This window comes from Chaetodon auriga, chromosome 12, assembly GCF_051107435.1.
Source record: "Chaetodon auriga isolate fChaAug3 chromosome 12, fChaAug3.hap1, whole genome shotgun sequence".
Lineage (NCBI taxonomy): Eukaryota > Metazoa > Chordata > Actinopteri > Chaetodontiformes > Chaetodontidae > Chaetodon > Chaetodon auriga.
Window position 1 is genome coordinate 18692216 of NC_135085.1, and position 23032 is coordinate 18715247.

The 23032-nt window shown below is 41.7% G+C and overlaps 1 protein-coding gene across 1 annotated transcript in view; it reads left to right on the forward strand.

Annotated features, from left to right (window-relative positions):
- Nucleotides 1-22417, forward strand: part of colec12 (collectin sub-family member 12) — a 29154-nt gene extending 6737 nt beyond the window's left edge. The window contains exons 3-10 of the mRNA XM_076745956.1: nt 13869-13991; nt 17468-17554; nt 17664-18707; nt 18985-19584; nt 19687-19829; nt 19968-20077; nt 20193-20335; nt 21115-22417. Coding sequence (XP_076602071.1) covers nt 13869-13991; nt 17468-17554; nt 17664-18707; nt 18985-19584; nt 19687-19829; nt 19968-20077; nt 20193-20335; nt 21115-21134 — 2270 coding nt within the window. The 3' untranslated portion in view covers nt 21135-22417. The remainder of the gene's footprint in view (nt 1-13868; nt 13992-17467; nt 17555-17663; nt 18708-18984; nt 19585-19686; nt 19830-19967; nt 20078-20192; nt 20336-21114) is intronic.
- The last annotated feature ends 615 nt before the right edge of the window (nt 22418-23032 follow it).

The following is a 23032-nucleotide window of genomic DNA, read 5'->3' on the forward strand; positions in this document are numbered from 1 at the left end:
ACTGCGTCCCAGCAGGGGCCGGCGTAAAGCATGCCATGAGGATTTGTGCTGAGAGCGTTAGCGGGGGGGGCGGGCGCAGGTCAGCTGCAGGTCGGCTGAACAAACCCCAAAGAGCAGTTCTTTGTTTAACACTCGGGCTGATGCAGCTGATAATGACTGAAATACAGACGGTGATAAAGATAAGGCAAAGCCTGCTGCAGCACATCGTACCAGTCAGCGCAGGCATGTGTTCACACGGTGGAAGCTCAGTGCAGATCAGCATGTTTTTAACTGAGATCTAACAATACATGCAACTAAACATGAGCTCATGAAAGAGTTTGAACAAAATCAGTTTTGTTTTTCAGTCTTACATCCTTCATTATCAAAGAGCAGACAAACTGATTCCATAGCCCGGTACCTATATGAATTATATTCACACTCCACAGTTCTGTCAGGCATAATTTATGTCTGCTGCCAACATTAGGCACCAAAGCAGGAAGCAATGTGGCCTTGATGTACTGAGGCTGACAGGAACGGTGCGTCCACACACTGCCGTCTCTCAGGAGCATGTACATAATTTACATACTCGGCTACGATAGGCAGTTATTTTTATGTTTGTACGCTTGGTTTTTCTCATTCAACTCCCTGTGGGTCGATAAAGTTATATCAGAGAGAATCTGGATGTTGTTTATCTCAAAAATCAGCTTTTCTCCATTTTGTTTTGAGCTCTTTTATGTGGTTGAGTGGAGTAGAAGTGTTTGGTCCCACAGGCCAGAGGACATGTCCATAAAAAGTTTTCTTTTTGGCTTTTGAGTCTTTGAGTAGAAGTAGCAAATTGTCTAAATTCACACTAACTTGCACTGTGTGTTTGAGGCCATACGTGTGAACAGGGTGTACAGGTGTGAACGTCACAGTGGTGCCTGGGCCTGTAGCGCCTCTGACCTTCCTGTAGGAGAGTAGAGTTAGCGCTCTGTTGCTAACCAACAATTGTTGGGTTTTTTTTTTTTTTTTTTTTCAGTCATAACCATAATTGAGTTACCCAACCACAACCACACTGACTGTACTGTAACCATATCTTATCCGTGGCAGAGCCTGAAGCAACATTTGAATTAACGTGCACAAACACTGACATAAATCTGACTACAAGAAGCAGTTTGGGAGGTGGAGGGAGTTACATGTGCGGGAAGCAGCAGGGATGCAGTGCTCAGCATTGGTGTGCGCAGATATTAAAGAGTGATAATTTGGGCCGCCTGGTGTCAGACACGAAAGTTTTCATATATGATTGGATGATATATGAAACATGTGACTCCCTCAGTCCCTGCCTGAACTACTGCATGGCTCCATTTGTTATCAAGCTCGGACATCAAAATGTGTTCCAGCTGCCTTGACTTCCCTCTGTAACAGCCACTTATTAGACAAATCCAGTGCAGACATTGCTATGCAGACGTTATAGAAGGAGCTGCTATTAACTCAGCATGTCAATGAAAAAAGATTTTAGGCATAAAACATGACAGCTCTGGAGCTGCAGTGGAGTTCCTGTCACTAAGTGGTTTTATATACGGCCGTGCTTGCTTTGACCGGAATAGGCTTAACCACCTCGTCAAACTGCTTCACACCGCTCCTACAGTACGTGTCCCCAAGGGATGCGTTGGCCAATGCTAACAACACGCCTGCGACCGACCGTCGTCTGATAGGGTGTCTTCTTTCACATAATGGATGTTTGTTAAGCTCTCCTTTCACAGCAGGTTTTGGCTCCGTCACAAGACTAACACACACACAAGTATTGGAAGTGTCTGACTCCATTTTCTGTCAGCTGTCTCAGACAGGCCGGGTGAAGACGTTCTACATATGGCTCAGTGTTACACTCAGTCTTTTTGGCTGCAGAGACGGCCAACATCAACCTCGCTGCTTCCTCTCTTTGAAAAACAGCAGAAAAGTCAAATGAAAAATGTGTATTTTTCTTTGTTGTGCTGTGAGTCACGGCGCTGCTCTCGATCCCACTCTCAGACCTGGCTGAGCTGCGTCGGTCGCTCTGGCTGTGATTACGTTGGCCGAGAACCAGCGCACCACTCAGTGTTTTTCTTGTTTATGCTTTAGTACTTGTATTTTTGGAGATACTGAAAAATGTCTGCGTGTTGTGCAGAGAAGCCAGCCATGTGGAGTTTTTCCATTGACTCAGCCCTCAAGTGTTTCAGATGACCGTTTCACATCAGGCATGTGTTTGTGTATTCACATCTGTACAGCTGCTGCAGAGGAAAATATCAGAACGGCTTGGCCTGCCTGAACGTACTTACAGCAACTTTTATATTAGCAGGATTAACTGCAGTACAGTAGTTCAGTGTCGGTTCACTCACGTTAGTTGAAAACAGATTTTCTCATCTGTGATGCAGCTTGTCATGTAGTTTTGGTGTTTGGCCAAATTTTGACAAAAGTGTTCTATGGAAAATTTTCTATATTTTCAAAAATTTCTGTAGAAATCATACACTGTCAGATCAAGATGTGCTGATATAAGACATATTATTCATTTTTGTATTGATTCACAACAACCTGTATTACGTTTTCTGGCTCAGGAAGATGACTTCCCCATTCTTAAGGTTCTGATGCGCCTCAATGTTTTTGCAAAGGAGGAAACAGCTGCTAATGAGCACGACGACAGATGTATTTGAATGGCTGAAAAATCAGAGAGTAGCAGTTTAGAGGTGTTGAACAAGACTGATTATTAAGTGCTTTGAGAACACGTTTTATAGTCGTTTTACTGGACAGCAACAAAAATCAGAGAGGTGACACCTCAAAACCTCAGCAGATGCAATACAAACTCTCTGCATGATAACATAGCATCAGAAGTGAGTGAGATGATATGTTTCCTTTGTACTTTGGACACCTGGAATATGATAAGACAACACCAATTCAAAAAACGTTGGGATGCTGTGTAAAAGATTAATAAAACCAAATGTGAGAATTTGCTGATCCTTTTTTAACATTTACTCCAGCTGAAAACAGCACAAAGACAATATATTTAATGTTTCACCTCATAAACTTCATTCCAGCAACGTGTTCCAAACAAGTTGGGAAGGAGCAACTAAAGACTGGGAAAGATGTGGAACGCCCCAAAAACACCTGTTTGGATCATTCCACAGATAAACAGGTTCATTGGTAACAGGTGATAGTGTCATGATTGGGTATGACAGGGGCATCCTGGAAAGGCTCAGTCGTTCGCAAGCGAGGATGGAGCGAGGTTCACCACTTTGTGAACACATGATTGTATAAAAGATATTAGTAGATGAGCTCAGGAACACACAGTTTGTGTGCAAATGATTACGTTCTGTTTTTATTTACACAGCGTCCCAGCTTTTCTGAAAACAGGGTTGAATGTTACATAACTAGTTTAAACATGGACCGCAGTGCAGCTACACCGGCCCGAGCTGGCAGTCACATACCACCTTCTCTGCGGTCAGCGTCTTTCCCAAAAGTTAAGCCAGACTTTGCTGGACGGCCGGCTGAGTCCACACTGTGCGGTTTTATTGGCTCTACTGGGCGATGAGGCTTGAAAGTGGCGTGCGGCGATGGGATGGCGTACAGCACAGAGTCAGGCTGATGATCATCAGCGGGGTGATGATTGTTGCTGATTCAGTATCTTAAGTGCTTCCACGGCAGCCCACCCAGCAGGCGTGACCACACAAAAACCCAACTGCACAGATGGTCGGTGGAGTTAACTCCAGCGTTCAGCTTGGCACCCTCGCAGTGGCTTCGGGCTCACACGAGGGTGTAAAGAAATATTCTTAACCCGCATGACAGAATGTGTGTGAGTTTATTTGTGTTCATGTTGTTGTGAACTCACTGCGTCTGATTTTTAGATGTTTTCCAAGGCACAGATCTGTGAGGCCTCACTGTGGGAGCCTTCATAAATCAGGCAGCCTTTCTCCACACTAACATGGTTACAATTATAGATTTGTTTGATACTGATCACACGTATGTAATCCAAACTTCACAACAGAGTGTGGCACATTTTTCCTGGTATTAAGTAATAGTTAGTTGGACAAAAATGGGTTCTTAATGTCCTCAAATAATGAGGACATTTCTTCATGGAGGTTTTCAGTCCGAAAATACAACTTCCCATAAGTTCTTGCTTTACAAGACCCTCTTGTGCACTTTAGCTAACCCTGTGAATGACATAAACCAGTGACGGAAACTGTTTTATATCTGATGTGGGTTTTGTCATTGAAGTGGCCACTGCTTGTCCCATGTGGACTCTTTTACAATAACCATGTGCCGGCAGACTTTATCACTCGCTGTGCCTTTGGATCACAGTATTACCCAGAAAACACCAGTGACGTTGCGTCGTAGCCAAAAATGGTTCTGGTTGAACACCAGAGGGTGACGTTGTTTCCACGTCCAGTCAGATCCTCTCCGTTACAAACCAGGTAATATTGGTCGTATTATTGCTGTGAAAAAAGCAGATGCACTTGCCTTTGTTTTTGTTTTGTTTTTTAATGTGACATTTTATTGACAATTTATTTGGTTGTGAAATGGTTGCGGTCACACTGTGACATCCACTTCATGAACAAAGACTAGTCTTTCTCGACATCCATTTTCTAAATATAAAAAAACACATTCATGAAATGTATGTGTACCTACATGTAAATGATGTTCCTGCCTCATCGTTTTAAGCCTGTCGTGTTTGTAAGAGCCAAAAATCTTTATCCAGTCTGTCTTTGAGTGCACTCATGAGAAGTTTGTCTTCAGGGCTTTCTGACAGAAAGTCAGGTGACTGAAGGAGGTTGTGGTGAATGAACGGATGAAACCTGAGAATTTGAAACCTGAATGAAAGTCAGCAATGACTTGCACAAAAAGTATGTTAAACAATAGTGCAGATATTGATTGTGTAGTGCATTTGCATCAGTAATACATTTGGTCTAACTCTTTTTCATTGTATCTCATCATCTTTTGATCGGTAATCACTATCACATCTTGACAAGTGCTCCCAGAACAAACCTCAAAGACCAGCGGCTCTCTTCAGCCTCTATAGGAGCGAGTTTAGCTCACTGCATAGCTGTGCACTAACAAGTCATTAGTCAAAGAGTAGAGAAGAGCTGCTCATGTGATGTGCCTGACATAGTGAAAGTGAGGATCAATGACCAAACTCCTCCTCTCGCCCTCCCTGAGGTACACGTGTGCTGGTTTACTTGAAATGACCTAATTCCAACACGCCAACACTGGAACATGAGCAGGAGGAACCGGGGTCTCTAGTTCTCCCAATAAAGTTAGTTTATGGCTTCCATGTTTTTCTAAATTCATGGATGTGAATGATGGTAATGGAAACGTTTGCTTTAAAGGAGCGCTTTTTCTTATTGTAAATGTTCTGCGCTTTAGTTGGAAGTCTAATGCTCCAGATGCACATGCAATGCAAAGAGAGGTGATTTTACAGTGATGTTGGACTTTTGTGCTCAGTTGGATTATCAGGCTAAACTGAGAACCATGTTTATATTGAACTAAGGTATATTAATGATGAGTGGTCTCTTCTCTCAAGACTGACAAAAGCAATCAGTCTTCATAGAGAAGCATAATCTTTAATTGAAGTGACGAGTGACGAGAGAAGTGTGATGGTGCTGTTGAAATATATCATAACTTAATAAAGTTAATTAGTGTGCGTAAGTGGACTTACTGTACTTGCACGCTCCTGCTTTAAAAACATTCCTTTTTAATAGTGTAGATGCAGGTGCTGTTTGAGTTGCATTTTACAGCTTTCCATGGGAATATTAATGTGTAGCTGCATTCAAAGATCCTGCCTGCCAACACTGCCAGCTCACGGTGGATCTATGGGTTATGTTGTGTTCCATAACCCAGTCCATCATTTCTTTTTCTTCTTCTGAAACTTGTGGCCGCATATATGATTCCAACTATTTATTTCCAAATCTCACCATCCACAGTGAGACCGGGAGACACACGCAGGGATTTCAGATTTCACTGGAAACTGCTGACTGGAACACAAAGACTTTTTATATCCAATTCTGCCTGCCAAAGTGTCCCTAATACAGTGGCCCAGCTTTGTTTATGAGGCACACTTGCGTGCTTAAAAGTCCGTCTCTTGAGATTACGATATATGACCCATTTGTCATAGTCTGTCTTCTTCTAACAAAGCACAGATGGGATGACAAAACCAGATCTAATCAACTCCATGTTCACTGCTTCATTGGATCAGAATCCCTGTTTTAATAGGCTATCTAACTGTTTTCTCTACCAATTAGGCTCTGTTTGTGCCTTTTAGCACTTTGGAAAAAAAAGAAAAAACAGCAGCCTGCTCAGCTAACAAGAAATGCACCATAAAGTTTTCCCTCAACTCCTTTGAAGGATATAATTTTTCTTTTTTTGCAAGATTCTGTCAAGGGATTCACCGCTCTTCATTATTTCCATGAATTTCTCTCTTACTGTTGCACAACTTCCATGGAAGTTGCCTGCGTTCATAAGCGTGCCAGATGACCTGAGGGACCTACAGTTAAATAAAGAAAGATAGTTTCTTTGAAAGCTTATAGATGGCATAAAGAGCAGGTGGTGAAGAAGATTTTGCATGATCTTTTTAACTCAAGGAACACATTTTTTATCTATTTGTATTATTATATATATTAACTGAATATTTCAGTCACTTTATTTTTAGATAAAGAGCTGCTAAGTAAATGTCTTTCAAAGCCACAGAAAGAGAGAAATTTATGGCATTTCACTTGATGAAAATACTGTATATATGAATTAGATCAGATAATGCCATGACCTGTAATGTATGAGAGTATGTGAGCGCCCGAGTCGCAGAGCCGGCTGTGTCGGCTCCTTCAGCAAAAAGGAAAAATGCATAACCGACCCCCTTCTCTGAACCCCTCTTAATAATTTGAGTACGGCCCCTAAGTACGTTTTTGCAGGTTTATAGACTAGAAGGCTTGAGGAATGATGGCGTGTTGAAGAGGATGTTTTCCAAGACGTCCGTCCACAGTGTGCTGCATATCCCAGTGTGGTGTTTATGTTATGGTCTGTGGCCAAAGCCTTCAAAGGACACTGTTCAGCTTGGTCAGCTTTAGGCAGTGTGTGTGCGTGTGTGCGTGTGTATGTGTAACAGAGGCATCTCATCCTGTTCAGACATGCAGCCCTCCATATGTTATTTTTCTTTTAACAACCCCAACATACAGCTCTCTGGCTGCAAACCACTGATCTCCTTACTCATCATGGAGAGGAAGTGAGCACCACTGAGCATGTTTCTTATAAAAACACCCAAAATAGCCTACTGAAGGCAAAGTCACAAACCTAGCCCCCTTATTCTTACAATGCTTGGCATGAGGGGATGATGTATCAAATGTTTGCATGCGTCCTTTGATTTGGCTCCACTGTAACAAGGTCCAGATGTTCGAGAAGACCAGGGACCCAATTTAAAGTGTCATAAACCTGTTAGCAGCAAGTGAAAAGAAAAAACACAGTCCATACTAGGCTAGCTCAGCAATTCAGGGACCCTAATGTCTTAGTAATTTGTCTCAGTGGTAACTTCCCCTGTTGGAGAGTGTTTACTTGTTAACATTCCAGTTGGCGACTGTTAATACTGGGGTAGCCATGAGGGCCAGAAGGGGACTCTGCGACCCCAGAGCACCTTGTTAGCTCAGTTAAAGGTTCAACATGTCGAAAGAATGAAGTCAGAAGAACCACATCTCCATTCTTCAAGTCCAAGCTGCAGAGTATTGCAAAAGAGACAACCATCAATCAATTAAGTCACTTTATTTACGTAATTCAAGTGTAGAACATGGACACATCTGCTTACAGGAAGGAACACGGGCCAAACACGGGCGTGAAATACAAATTGAATGCTAAACAATGATAAAGTGATCGCTTTGTCTCGAGCCACAGTTCCCAACTGGTCAGCAGATGATTAAAGAGAAAAGGAGGAGGAAGGAATCTATTTATTTTTTGATTTTTAACTACACTCGCAGCCTGGCTTTAGAGATGGAAATGTGGGTGTGTTTGGTCCTCAATGTCTTGATAACTTTTGGATGTATTGCCATGAAATGTGGGGCACACATTCACGCCCCCCTCAGGATGAATTTGATGACCCACTGACTTCTCATCTAATGCCATCACCAGTTCAAGATTTCAGTTTGGTCAGTACATAGTTTGCTAGTTTTACAGTTGACGTTTGCATCACCGTGAGCTATACTTTGTGTTTAGTGCTAATTTGCTAATGTTGGCATGCTAAACTAAGATGGGCAGCATAAGAACCATTATATGTGCTAAACACCAGCATGTTAACATTATAACTATGAGGATATAAGAATGCTAATGATTTAGCTCACACTGTTGCAATACAACACTAGACACAGTTCAAATTTAACGGTTGCAGCTTATGTTTCTGCTTGTTTTCATCTGCTAACTTAACATGCTCCAGATCTGCAGATCTCTGCACAATGTGCTGCTGCGACACAGGCGGGTCTCGAACAAAGTAAACTGTCTCCTGTTCTTTCTTTCCTGTCTGGAAAATGTCATTTTAATGTCAGAATGTTTGAAAGATATGCAGCCTGTGAAAAGTGTTTCCAATGCTCACTTCAGTGACTGTGAGGCAAAAGAATCAATCATGACCTGTGCTCATGTTCACTCATGTGACACAGATACAGGAAATGACTTAAGTTTGCTGTCTTGTTTCCGAACCGTCTCTGGTTTGCAACAGCCTGACAGAGCCGCTGGTAACTCTGTAGACTCTTAGTCTTGTTTACCTTTCCCCAAATTGTTTTCCACATGAAACACTTGGTGCTGTCACCTCTTCTGGCCTCTAAACATCCTCCATATAATATAAGTCCAAGAGCTCAGAGCTCAGGCCGTAACCTGTGATGAGGGGTTGCGAGTAGACATTACGTTGTCTTCGTCTCGTTGAACTGCCGGTCGAGGGGATGCTGGAGTTCCACTGAAGCAAGATGTGCATGAACTGGTTTCAACTATCATACATGTGAATCATGGGGTGTTTTCCCATTGGAAATCGTATGTCTAACCAAGACAGCAGAATTACATGTCTTACACACTAAATTACACATTTACTGAAAAATTTCTTTCAAGTGGGTTGCCATAATGAAGCAAATTACCTCAATTTAATTTGTCTCAGGAATGAAAAAAACATTATTATGTGAACTGTTTTGCCTCTGAAAATTGTATTTGATCCTCAGCCTTGTTTCATATACATTTTTGTGTGTGTTTTGGTTTCGTGAAGCAAATTTTAAACCAAATTGTTTAAGTACAAGGCTGATTATGGAAATTAAACACTGTAACTTGAGCCACAATTAGGTGTAATTATAGTTTTGACAGTTTGTACATTTGCATTATACCACACTGTAGTGTAACCACTTAAAAGAAAAACATGTGTGTTCCCTGCAGAGTTGTAAGACAAAAATGCAGCGTTTGGCAGAGTCGTGACCATCAGACTCCATCCAGGTGGAGGCGAGAGGCACGGCCTGACTGTGTGGCTACTGTTTTCTTGGGTTGTGACCATATTCAGCTTTCATATAACACAAAATGGAAGGCTGCAGTGAAAGGATTCCTGTGGTCGCCACCCAGTTACTGTATATAACATAGAATTAACACTCTGCACAAAGAGTCTTCACACAAAAAGCCTCTAGTCTGTACAGGCTTTCTTTGTGTTGCCATGGAAGTTTCCACTGCCAGCCAGGAGTGAGACAGGGCATGCAGGCACGTCTAATGGCAGGTACATGGAATAAGGGAATAAGTGTTGAGATTTTTTTTTCTTTGACTGACTCCGAGTCCAAATGAAATACAGCTGTTTTACAGACACCACACTGGACTGCCCCCATCATTCGTTCTCTGCATCTTCTCTTGTTGGCCCTGTTTCTCTGCATCTGTGCTTCAGTTTCACAACAGTGAGCTAATTGACAGTGATAAAGCTGAGCCACAAATGACTCAGACATGTACTGTCATAGTTAACTCTGGAGCATCTGCTGTAATGTATCTAACCAGGCTGAGAGTTGCACAAGTTACATACCACTGCTGGCAAATGTTTCTTTAAATATTGTCTGTCAAAAAGGATTTTACCACTCAGAATCTGCAGCCATGTTAGCAGTGAGGCTGTACTCTTGCACAGCAGTACTTGGAGCTAAATGCTAATGCATGCCAACATGCTCACAATGAAGATGCTAGCTGCCAATGCTTATTGGGTATTGCATTTCCCATTCTCACTATCTTTGTTTAGCCTGTTAGCATGCTAGCACTAAATACAAAGTACAGCCGAGGCTTATGGGAATGGCATTCATTTTGCAGGTATTTGATGGTGATTTACTGTTGGTATTAGATGTTAAGGGACCACCGGCTATTACAGTTCATCCTGAGGGGTACGTTAATGTCTACCACATGTCATGACAATCCATCAAATAGTTGTAAATACATTTTATTCAAAACGTCAATGTAAATGTCAGCCCCTCATTATAATATCATCCCGAGAGCCATGCTGCTAGTGTTACTGAAGAGTAGGTTTGAGATAAATGAATTTTTTTTTGTCGTGGTCCATGAGTTTGGCCCAGAAATTGTTATGTAAACACAAAAAACAGGCCAAAACTAGATATACATGGTATTCGCTTGACAACATTGATATGTAACATACAGTACTCCATGTTACCTCTGCTCTCTCTAGGCTTTTCTGGCATTTATGTACCTCTTGGGGATAATCTGGCTGGATTCCAGCTTGTTGATTGGGACGTCCTGGCTGCCGTCCAGCTTCTCAACTCTCTCCGGCTCAGTCCTCCCGTGTTCTGCACCAGGCCATTTGGTTCAGCAATGTGTTTTCTGTCAGCTCATGACATGCATGTGTCAGCATGTTTATGTACTGTGATAGTTTATGCGTCGATAGCAAGAAGTCACAATGGCTCTTTGGGTATGAAACATGACACCCTTATTGGCTAATGAGGTACATCGTACACCGTTGGAATTTGATTTGAAAAGATTTAACATGATGTTTTCAAGACTTCTCTGTATCATGTTTGGATTATCATCATCAGGATAAGGACAGCATGAGCTCAGTCAGACATGTTTACTGTCCTTCACCATGATTACTGTGACGACCGTGACATTCCTTAACATCCTCTGAGGACGTAGTTATGACAAAACAAGGGATTCAAGAACTGCTTGACCCGCATCGAGTGTAGTTTTATTTTCTCTCTGGATTCTCTGTAACTGAATATTACCTTGGAAGCATTTGCCTGTCATCATTACTGTGTGCCACATCACCGACAGAATAGTGGTTTAAGCAGAATCCCTGAGAGGGGAACAGAAAACACTCCAGTGACAAGCAGTGGGAAAATGTTGCGACCCTGGAAGGAGCGAGTGGCTGCTCTGCCCAGACTGAATTTTCTTCCATGTTAGTTCAGTAGAAGCATCACTGCTGTGACGGCATGAGTCTGGCTTTGTACCCTGTCCCTGCCAGGCTCTACAGGAGTGACAGTGGTGCCTCTAAGAAGTTTGAGAAGACAGCCCTTGTGCATTTAGATTTAAGTCCTGACAGTTGAAGCGCTTTCATGTTTGGTTATGATTTTACCACCATAGACACTTAGACACATAGAAAATAACATCCATGTTCCAAGTCAGAATCCAAAGGTCACTGAGCATTTTCCATTGCTGCCCCCTCATATAGTTTGCCAGGCCATCCCTGACTATTGCTGCTTTTAATTTCTGTCTTTAAAGAGCACTCTTGGTATTGAACGGTGCAACTTTGGGTGTGCGATGCTGGTGGCTAATATTGCCTGGAGCCACTAGCACAGATAAGAAGCAGGCAGAGGTTTAGGTTATATCCATGCTGATATTTTTTCTTTTTAAAATGCCCTAAACAGAGACTTTTGGAAATGATGACACCCATATTCACTTCCTGATTGGGTCTCAATAGGGCATTGGTAGACAAGTCAATTATTGAAACATCTAGAAAGGGGTTTGACTGTGAGAAACTGTTTGAAATTCATTGACCTTACAGGCATGAGGAACACACATATGATTGAGCCACTACGGTCGAGTTCATACCCTAACGAACACAGACATACCACCCCTGCTTTGCTCTTGACCCAGAACCTGCAGACAGTTGACTGCTTGTTTACATGGTGTGATGTTGTCATTGAAGCAGCATGTGGTTGGGGGGTGTTCTCTGATGGAGCTCTTCACACTGGTTCTCAACATGAGGCTCCCAGCACACATTAGGACAACAGTGGCCTGCATATCCATGTCTGGGTCCACGGCCGGACCCCTTTGAGGTGGTCAGACATGATGTTTGTACAGATGTGTGGGTCCAAAGCCGAGAGGCCAAACCCCCCAGTACCCCTCTGGTGGTCCTGGCCCACCCCTGACTGGGAAGGATGGAACCTCTTGGCTCCACTTTCAGTCCCATCAGGGGTGACATGAGTTGAAGGGACAGAGCCAGGCCTCTGATACTCTCAGGGGAAGGAAGTCACATGAAGATGTCTGTCCAGCTGGGGAATTTTTATAGCTTCCTCCAGTGGAAACAATAGACCAAACCATGCCAAGAGGCATGTTTTGACCAGAACCTCATTCTTTAAAGGATGACATGACCCAAAGACATTCTGCGCTGTTCTTGTCCAGTAAAGGAGAATTTTGGCTCAGGGGTTCAGCCTAACTTTATATAACATGTTCAAAAGCATACTGATCAATAAACTATGTATTTATTTTACATAGCATTAAGATGCAAAACAGTAAAATGATGAAAACGGTCAAACTCAGGAACCCAACTTTAATGCCAACCTTCGAAAACCAGCACATTTTTGTTGCACGTGGCCATGCTGGAAACCAGGACTTGGATAAACAACTTAGTGTAAAGATACTTTTGTACAGATTTTGCCTTAAATGTCGCAAACATGTTGCAAACATTTACTTACGTTTACTGCTCTGTCCATTGGTTATATTGATTACGATCTCGGAATTTAGTGATGTTGCTACACCAAAGACAAAGAAACACCAGCAGTCAGGTGATCAGGCAGGTTTTTCTGTGCAGTAAGGGATTTTAGGTGAGCTCACTTTTGGTTTTACCTCCAAAATAAAGTGGTAGCTACTCCAGTTTAACAGTTTGCTTGTTTACAACCTGTATGACCATCTGACTGCTTGTGTTTCTTACCCAGTTTTGGTGTGATGACAATAAAAGTGTATTTTAAACAATTTTCATTTTGCTCTGGCTATTTATTTTCTAACCTTCATGTCCTGATAAAGTGTCACAGGTCTCCACAAATTCTCTCTTCTTACATTAATCTGAACTAAAGTTTGCTCCACCTTCAGAAAGATCTTTATTGCCTGTTATATGAATGAATGTACACCAGCTGCCCTCTCACTCTGCTTGCCAGAGGCATCTTGGTCAGTTCTAATGAAGTCAAATAAACATCCTGTCTATAGTCTAATGTTTAGCATTGTATCTATGGTGTTGGTGGTTTTTGGGATACAGTGTTGGACAAGGGAACATCTGGGACATGAATGACCAGAAATTTCACTGCACACTGGTTTTCAGTTGGATGGCAGCGAGGAATGACGCACAAGTGGAACGATACTGTTTTGTTTTGGTTTCTCTGTCGTATGGCTGACACATGTGCAGCGGTTTCAATGTTTCATAGTGGGTCTTCTTGCCTATTCATGAAGGCAAATGTTTTCAATTGATACTTGGCTGAAGAAAGGCACAGCGTGTCCCGCTTCAGACACGCAGTACTAAACTTAGTTATGAAATGAAAAAAACATCCCCTGTGATTTCATTTTTGAATGAAAACCTTTGGTGTATTTTTATTAACTCCTTGCTCCAGTTGCACAATATTTGAGTTACTACTGCTTCTCAACATTGGATACTACACCCTGGTTTGTGACACAAACTCTGTTGTATGTTGCAGGAATTCAGGAGGGTACAGAGTGCACCAAGTGTAAAAATGACTGGGCCTTGAGGGCGGCCATTGCACTGCTCTATGTGCTCTGTGCCCTGCTCACCATAGCAGTGGCAGTCCTCGGATACAAAGGTGAGTTGAAACTGAATTTCTTCTTGTACAGTGCTGTAGTTTTTTATATTTCTGCTGCAAACCTTTACCTGCATAGTGCATATTTTAAAGCTGTTGTCACCTTATGTAAATGTAAGTATTTCAACACAGAGTTATCAAATAAGACAATAATAAGAGTGAGTTTTAAACCCACAGTCCTGAGATTCACTTTCACAAGTTCACCTCATTTACAGCCATATCACCCTCTGTCGTTTTAGCCATGCTTGTGGTTGAACTCCGGGGATAGAAATGTGGGTCGTTAGCCCTGCACTTTGGTCAAGACAGATAAATCTTGACAAATGTTGCACAGATTTCTATTAAATTCAGATTCAAGGTCCTCAGGTCCTTGTCAGACTTCTCATCCAGCACCATAATCAGGTTTAATTTTTAATTTGCCCAATATTTTGGTTTAATGTATGAATGTATGAATGTTAGCACGCTAGCATGCTAAACTAAGACTGTGACCATTGTAAGAATTGCCTGTTAATGTGACGTTAGCATTTAGCTCAACGTATCAATGGACTGTCAATCTGTTTTCTTGTTTCTTTTGATTTCCTTTAAATCAATCATTATAAATGAAAAATCACAATGCAAATATGTACGTAAACTCAATTTTTAGCAGATTTTCCCTGTATTTCCTCGTCCAATGCCTCCCATGTTCAATCGCTGTCTGCCTTTCCCTTTTTCTCTGAGGTGTGATGAAAGTCAGTGGGTCACATCACTGGCAACACAATCTAAAACTAAATCCAACCAAGTCAGAAGGATCAGCCTAAGATTTACCACTCGTAGAGACTCCCTTGACAGAATCCATTGTTTACTCTCCACTGAATTCATATCTTTCAGAGATTGGCCATAGCTTGAAATTGGAAACACATTTGTTGTGCAACATTGTCTGCATCCCAATTTTTGCTGTTTCTCCTCGTTTGAACATTGGCAGTGATGTTAAATAGAAACAGAAAGGAATTACAGTTATTGCAGGCGCCATCGATATGGAATGCACTTTTGTCCAGTTACACATTGCACATTTGTGGCTCCAATCAATCATAGAAAACCTGTCAAAATACCCTCAAGCAAAATATGGGTGCCCTACCTGCTCCACAGGTTCCCTAACCTGGTGAGCCATGTACCTCAACCAACAAACAAAACTTCAATTGCCCAGTGGGGAATGACTTTATTCAAAACATGGTCCTCAAGTTAAGCTCTGAATCTGAATTGTGCCTTTAAGTGCTGTCAGGATTGTTTTGGGTTTCCAGCTTTGGATCTGTGTTAGTGTGGAGCTCATGTGATTTTGATGGTTTGGCTCTAATGTCTACCAGATGACCATGCAGCGACTACCCTGGCTTAACAGCCCAGAGGAGATTTTATGGCTTGGTAGCAATTTGTTGTCTCATGAACCACAGGTTGACTCACAAATGGCTGCAAGTGTCCAAAATAGTTTGAGCTTGCGAGAAACCAGCGTAGGCAGGGTTCTGTGCTTTGTTTTCCTCTTCTGCACCCAATACATAGCACATAATGTAGTTTACCAGCAAACATAAACACAGGTTTCTGCACTAATCCAGCTGTATCTTAGTCTTAACCCTTCAAATTACCTGTAATAGAAGTTTATAATCCTAACTATTGTGGGACTATACTGCGTCTCTCAAGTGAGCAATGTTTGTCTTTCATCTGAGAACAAATGGTGCTCCTTTGTTTCTTGTTTAAAGGTGCTTAACAGTCGATAAATGTGACCTCTCCTCTACATGGACTGTGCAAGGAAGGTGGAACGTTTGAATACGTCATAAAATAAAAAAGAAACGCTAGAAACAATGAAGCTCTTATTGTGGGAATAGCAGAGAAAGTTGCTAATTTCCTAACAACTGTATCAACTGGATGTCAGATATGCAAGATAAGCAAGTCCATTTTCAACTGAGTGAATATTAGGAAGCCCCTGAAAGAGCTGCTGTTGACACAAACTTCCACCCATTTTGCTAAAAGTTAAAAGCGTTGTTTGTGTTACCTGCTGCATCTGCTCCTGTAGCATTGATCACCATTAATCTGCTGGGCCTCATGTTGGGTAACTACTTAAGTATGGCTCATAACATGGGTCACAATAGGCAGCTGAAAAGCCTTACTCAAATTAGCAGCCTTATGTAACCTATAATGCTTTTCCAATACAGGACTGTGGAGGGGGGGGGCGGGTGGAAAGATTAACAGAGGGGAATAAGACGGTATGTTAGACATCAGGGAGGAAAGATCAGCCATTTTTGTTTCATGTTACTGTTTTGCCTCTTTTACCAAGGGCAGATATCAGCACTGTAGCAATATATTAATATAGCCTGAATGTTATGGGCAACAAATAAAGCACATACAGCTGTCAAAAAGATAAAGAAAAGTTGTATTTTAGATGGAAAATGACTGAAGCAGTTGTTGACGGTGGACCAGCAGCTCTTTGAAAGTGAACTTGTGTGTTTTTGTTTGTCCCAAGTGCCTGTTATTGTTTCGTGTTTTTGTCACTTCTGGAATGATAACAGTGAACATTTAGGATGTTTTCCAGGGCAGTTTTTAGACGCCCACATACTGTCAGAAAAACAAACCATGGAGGAGAGGAGATGGACTCTTGTTGCAGATGTGAGGAGGAGAGAGAAGCAGGGTTACGGTTCACAGCGTGGTATTCGTTATGTGAATGATATTGTTTACGCTCATGAAGTGGAATTTATGAATGTACTCTGAAAACTGAGATTTGTATTGATCCGTAGATACACAGTTGCTTGGTTACAAAAAAACTGGAGAAAACTCTTCACCCTGTTCAACATCTTGTGTTCTGTCATGTTGCTGCGTGAGTTCCTAGTTCTTCAGAGGAGAGAGTACAGCAGCACCCCCTGCTGTTCAGAATCAGTGCTACATGTGAAGGATTGATTAGTGGTGAAGGAAGTATTCAGATTCTTTACTGAAGTAAATGATGCAATACTGTGTACATTTTCTCCCTTTGAAATAAACGTTTTGGAAAACTTTATACTTCAGCAGGACTTATATCCACCAAACCTTCCAGTTTTATTCCACTCTATAGTCTGATGGGTGTTACAGAGGGATTTCTTCATGTGGGCCATCATGAATTCATAGCCTGATGATTTATACTACATTTTATTCTTAAACCATGAAAAATGTTTATTTATCGGGCCTGTAGTCTGTTTTTATGTCAGTATTTTCTGATTTCCAGAGCAATACAAAAACATCCAAATTACCCTCTGTAAAATAATAACGCATCATTTACATATTAAATACAAAATGTCAGAAAACTTGTAATACAAAAACTAATTGTCTTAATATAAATAATCAACTGGCCAAGTTTCATGGTCATATTTATTAGTTCAAAGTTTCTACCCTATTCACTTGTAGTGACTTGAACCATTGCCTTTAAAGCGTATGTGATGTATACTCATCTACTTACATCAGAAACCTTCTCTCTCCTCTTTTGGCAGTGGTCCAGAAAATGGACAATGTCACAGAGGGCATGCAGAATTATGGAGGCAAGATCAATGCTGTGGAGACAGACTTAAAGAAACTAGGTGAGTCTTAGTAACACCAGGTATCAAATCTGGATGGTTTTTACCTTCAGTAGCTGTGAATGTTGTGTCCGAGGAGGTTTTTATTAAACTTTCTTTATTTTCACTTCAGATTATCAGGCAGGAGAGAAGTCTGTTAACGCCACAAGTGAAATCAAGACTTTCAAGTCAGATCTGGAGGCATTACAGAACCAACTGAATGATATTGCCCTCAGGGCAACCAGAAACAGAGACATGCTGGATGATCTGCGGATCACAGGAGATGACATGCAAAACGGGCACATCTCCCTGCAGAGTTTTCTAGAAGGCAACACTGCCTCACTGCGTGGGGTCAACCAAACCCTGGCCTCCTACAGTGGCATGATTGACAACCTCCAGACAGACACTGCACGGCTCCAGACAGAGATACAGAGCCAGGTCAAAGTGCAGAGCCAGACTCAGGTTAGTGTCAGTGCACTAAACATCACCCAGTCCCAGCAGCGTAATCTGCTCAGCACACTGCAGAAGACGGTGGAAGACACAGGCCAGGCAGTACAGAAACTGAAGAATGACTATCAGGGTCTGCAGCAGACAGCCAGGCAGACGCGATCCGACACAGACTGGCTCAAGGAAAAAGTCCAGAACCTCCAGGTTTTGGCAGCCAACAACTCAGCCCTGGCCCGGTCCAATGGAGAAGCTCTGGATGACTTGGGGGCTCAACTCAGCACACTAGCTAGCCAGATCCAGAATGCTTCAACTCTAACTGAGGGGCATGACCAGAGCCTGCGTGAGCTGATGGACCACCAGAGAGACCACGATAACGCCACCTCATCTAAGTTTGACGAGATGGAAACACGACTAGACCGACATGAGAATGACATGGACCGTGTGACTGGAAACGTGAGCTTTGCCACGCAGCTCCTGGGCGCCATCAGCACCGACCTGAATGGCCTGAGGTCCTGCGCTGAGACAGTGATGAGACACTCAGACCTGATACTTGGCCTGAACAGCAGTGTGACAGAAGCCAAGGCAGATAGCAAAGAGCTGCGTACCCAGCAAGATGAGCTGACCGCCAGGTTAGACAAAGAGGTCAGCAGTCTCTCAATGGTGATGGAGGAGATGAAGCTGGTGGATAGCAAGCACTCACAGCTCATCACCAACTTCACCATCCTGCAGGGTAAGAACAGAAGATGTCCTGGTGTGAATCCTGGGAATGTTCAAAAATGTTTCTCATAAATAGCACTCATCCAAATATATGTGACATCCAGAGTTGAGTACTGTAAAAACTGTAATATCTTCAGAAGTCACATCATCTGGTAAACAGCTACAAACTGTAACCTCACACAGTGAAAGGAGTTTGATACAAAGCACAACAAATAAATGCTCTGTTCCTTGTGAAACATGTAAAGACCTCAACAGTAACAGTACGTACACCTGCTGTTATTATGTTTCAGGTCCACCAGGTCCAAGAGGCCCCAAGGGTGACAAGGGTCCCCAGGGACCAGTTGGCCAGTCAGGTCAAAAGGGTGATAAAGGAGATAAAGGGATGCCAGGGTTGGTGGGACCTAAAGGAGAGAAAGGTGCTGCTGGACCTCCAGGTGCGACCGGGCCAAAGGGTGCATCTGGGGCTCGGGGTTTTCCAGGGGCTAAAGGGTCGAGAGGATCTGGAGGTCGACCTGGAACCCCGGGTGAAAAAGGTGACCCTGGGACTTCGGGGCTTCCTGGTCGGGATGGACAGCCAGGGATGCCAGGACCCCAAGGGCCACAGGGTCCCAGAGGAGCAGCAGGACCTGCAGGGTTGGAAGGGCCTCGTGGGCCTGTTGGACCCATCGGTCCTCCCGGGCCTCCGGGGCTACCAGGGATACCTGCGCCTGTACCTCCACCACTGTCAAAACCTCCTCAGGCCACACAGGTCCCTGAACCCCCCAAAGCACCTCAACCTCCCAAACCACCTCAACCTCAAAAACCACCTCAACCTCAAAAACCAATAGAGGAACAACAAAGCTCTGTGTCCCGGCAGGTCCAGCCCCCTGTGGCCACCACTCCAGCACCTGGTGATTTAAATGATTACATAAGGGCAGAAATAGATTCTGATACAACATATGATGTGAATTTACGAGTATTTGTTATAATATTCAGTATATGATTAATTCCAGGTTGCCCACCTCAGTTCAGAAGGTTTGGAGACAGCTGCTATTACTTCTCCTCCGGTTCTCAGAGGCTCAACTTTGACGAATCCACCCTCTTTTGTTCAAACATGTCATCTCATATGCTCATTATTAACGACGTTGAGGAACAGGTACATTAAATTAGATTACCATGATAGTTACTGTGATGCATTCACTGACAAACAATTTTATAAAATAACTTTAAATCAAATCTTCTTTTTTACAAAACTAACTATCCTGTAAAATGTCTTTTGCTCTTCTATCCATAGCAATTTGTAAAAAATGCAATTGCAGGAAAAGGCTACTTCTGGTTGGGCCTTACTGACAGGGAGGAGGAGAATGTCTGGAAATGGGTGGATGGAACTTTGCCTGCTTTTAAGTGAGTCAATATATGCATCTGTTATAATGCAAATTACAAGCTTCAGTGAATGTAACCAACAAACACCTTGTATGATGCTTGAACTTTGGTGTATTGTTCTTGTTGTTACTATCAGGAGGTGGAAGCCTGGCCAGCCTGATAACTGGACCCATGGCCACGAAGAGGGCGAGGACTGTGCTGGTCTTATTCATAATGCCAACTGGAATGATTTCTACTGCACTGACCGTATCGGTTTCATCTGTGAACGTGCCTCTGATTGTCAGTACCTTCTATTTATCAGACCTCTTTGAATTTTGAAATCTTACTGGAGTGTTTGCACATTTGATGTGTGTGTGTTTTAAAGGATACGGCTGGTGCTGTTCTATATTTTTGTCATTGAAAATCAGAACTGTGTAACCTATAGCTCAGTTGGTAGGGTGTGCACCCATGTTTTGAAGCAGTCAGTCCCCTGCAGTGGCTGCAGGTTCAACTCCCACCTGTGGCTCATTTTCTGCATGTTATCCCCTTTCCTATTGCACCTTCAGCTGTCTCTATCATAAAGGCTAAAATGCCCAAAAAAGTAATTAAAAGAAAAGAAAACCAAAACCAAATATGTGTTAGTTCCTACTCAGTCTTTGGTACTCAGGCCTAAGTCCATTCATTCCTACTTATGATGTAGATCTTCAAAAACGAGTAGCAGATATCCTGGAACTACCTGGGCACTTAAGTTTTTAACAAATGTCACTGAACGGGACTAAACTGTGTATTTGTTGGGGACTATTTTCTGCTGCAGATTAAAACATTTTCGATGTTCTAGTGAGCTTTAGTATTTAAAACACCAGGATGGTGTAAATGGGATTGAATCAAAATAAACCTAGGTTTGAAAAGTTTTTAAAATCATTTTTAGCTGTGTGTTGTTTCTTCATCATTATAATGAGGTTGCAGATTACAGTATTTACATATGTTTTACTATAACTGTTAATATATCAGCCTGTAAGCACATCATAAAGGTGTTAAAATGTAACTCATGTCTTTCATTGTTGTTGTTCTCTTCACAGTGAAAGTTCCAGTTTTATAGCATCCATTGAAGACATTGTGAGCTGCCTCAGGGAGAGCGGTAAAGAGGCTGAGGCTGAAGATGCGAGGATAATGAAGGACATGAGGAGGAGCTCTAGATGTCTAGAGGACTCTGAGAAAGCCAGCTCAGTCAAGCATCACTGAGACATGGACTGATCTTTGCCTTAAAGGCACTTTACAACACAGTATGGTGCCAAAAAAAGAGCATGCACAGACCCAGCCCACTATTGTATCGATTTAGTATTTTTACTGAAGAAACATGAGAATGTAGGCATTTATTTGGGCTCTACTAAGTCATTATTTGGTGCCATCACTGGTGTACAGGTGTATCTGTAAATATTTCACAAAAGATACATTGTTGGTTGGGATTGAATTTCATATTGTTTTATTTCTTGGCTGCCTTCTCGATCTCTACACTTTGAAAAAATCTATATCAGCAGATTATGTTGTTAATAGAGTGGAACTATTTTTATATTGCCGAGAACTTCACAGATTCAGAGCTCCAGGGAAAATGATGAGCGCCTACTCACCATCAGCAAATGACTGAGACAATAGGTAGAAGTAAACTAGTGTAAATTTAATCTCTCTCCAAACTGAGATATCAGTGTCATTTTTTTAGTTTTGTTTTTGAGAACAGGTGCTCAGTGTGAGCGGTGCTGCTGTTTTATGAAGGACAATATTTCTTAGATTTTAGACTGCCAATATGAATTTTATACAGTATGAGGCTCACATTAACAATATGTGCATTTTTTTGTAATGTAGCCATCATACAAAGATTTATTCAATATGCCAATACAATATGTGAAATATGTTACATGTTTATAATTTGCATAATCAGTTGTTATTGTTGTATGATTGACATTTTCCAATTCATATAATGCTTGAGGACTGAGCAGCATTTTGTAATCTGGCTCAAGGCTCATTAAGTCTTAATGAAATTACAGAGTTCCAATGGATCACAATAAAATGGGAAATAAACTGTGTGTGGAGTCAATGCTTTTTCTATCATGAATTATTGTGATAAATGCATTTAGATAATATGGGATGAAAGGCCATTTGAAAAGCCATAGAAATTGTCAGTGCCTGAGATGAGATAATGAAGAAGATTATAAGTGCTCAGGTTTGTGAGTGTGACCGAACAAACAATTTTAAATCTTCTGGACTAAAATCTTTGGGACTTTGAACATTACATTGCATTTTGTCAACACTGCCTTTGACTGTATGCTGTGACCTAAATCACACAATTATGTCTGTAAATCTCTCAAACTCATGTAATAACAGTGGTTAAGATGCAAGAATAGGCATCTGTGTAAATGCTGATGTAGTCAAATTTAGAAGGTAACATTGTTTAGATGTGATTGATTTTAGATTTGATATTCTTTTCCATTTTGGAAGCCAACATTGTACTTTTTACACTTTGTACCCCCTACATTTATTTGACATCAGTTACTTTGTACATTAAAATTTACAAAATATAAATCAACTAATAAATTATAATGTTTTATTAGATATTATGATAACTGGAAGCCTCTAAAGTATCTGAAACTCGCCTTTACCAGCAGCACGAGTGATGCTTACAGATTAATGCATCACTAATTATAATCCAGTTCTATTATATATAATTCTGATTATTCTACTTCTTCATCATGAGTACTTTACTTTTCTGTGCTTCAAGTATATTTTGCATGAGTATTTTTACTTCTGCTACTTTACTGGATGTGTATTCTGCACAACAAGTACTTTTACGTTTGGTATTTTAAGTATATTTTGATCCGAATACTTTTACTTCAGATTTTTAATGCAAGACTTTTATATGGAATTGACTATTTTTACTTTGTCGTATTTTTATTGAAGTAAAACATCTCCTGCTTCTTCCACCAGTGATAATTTTTAATTATC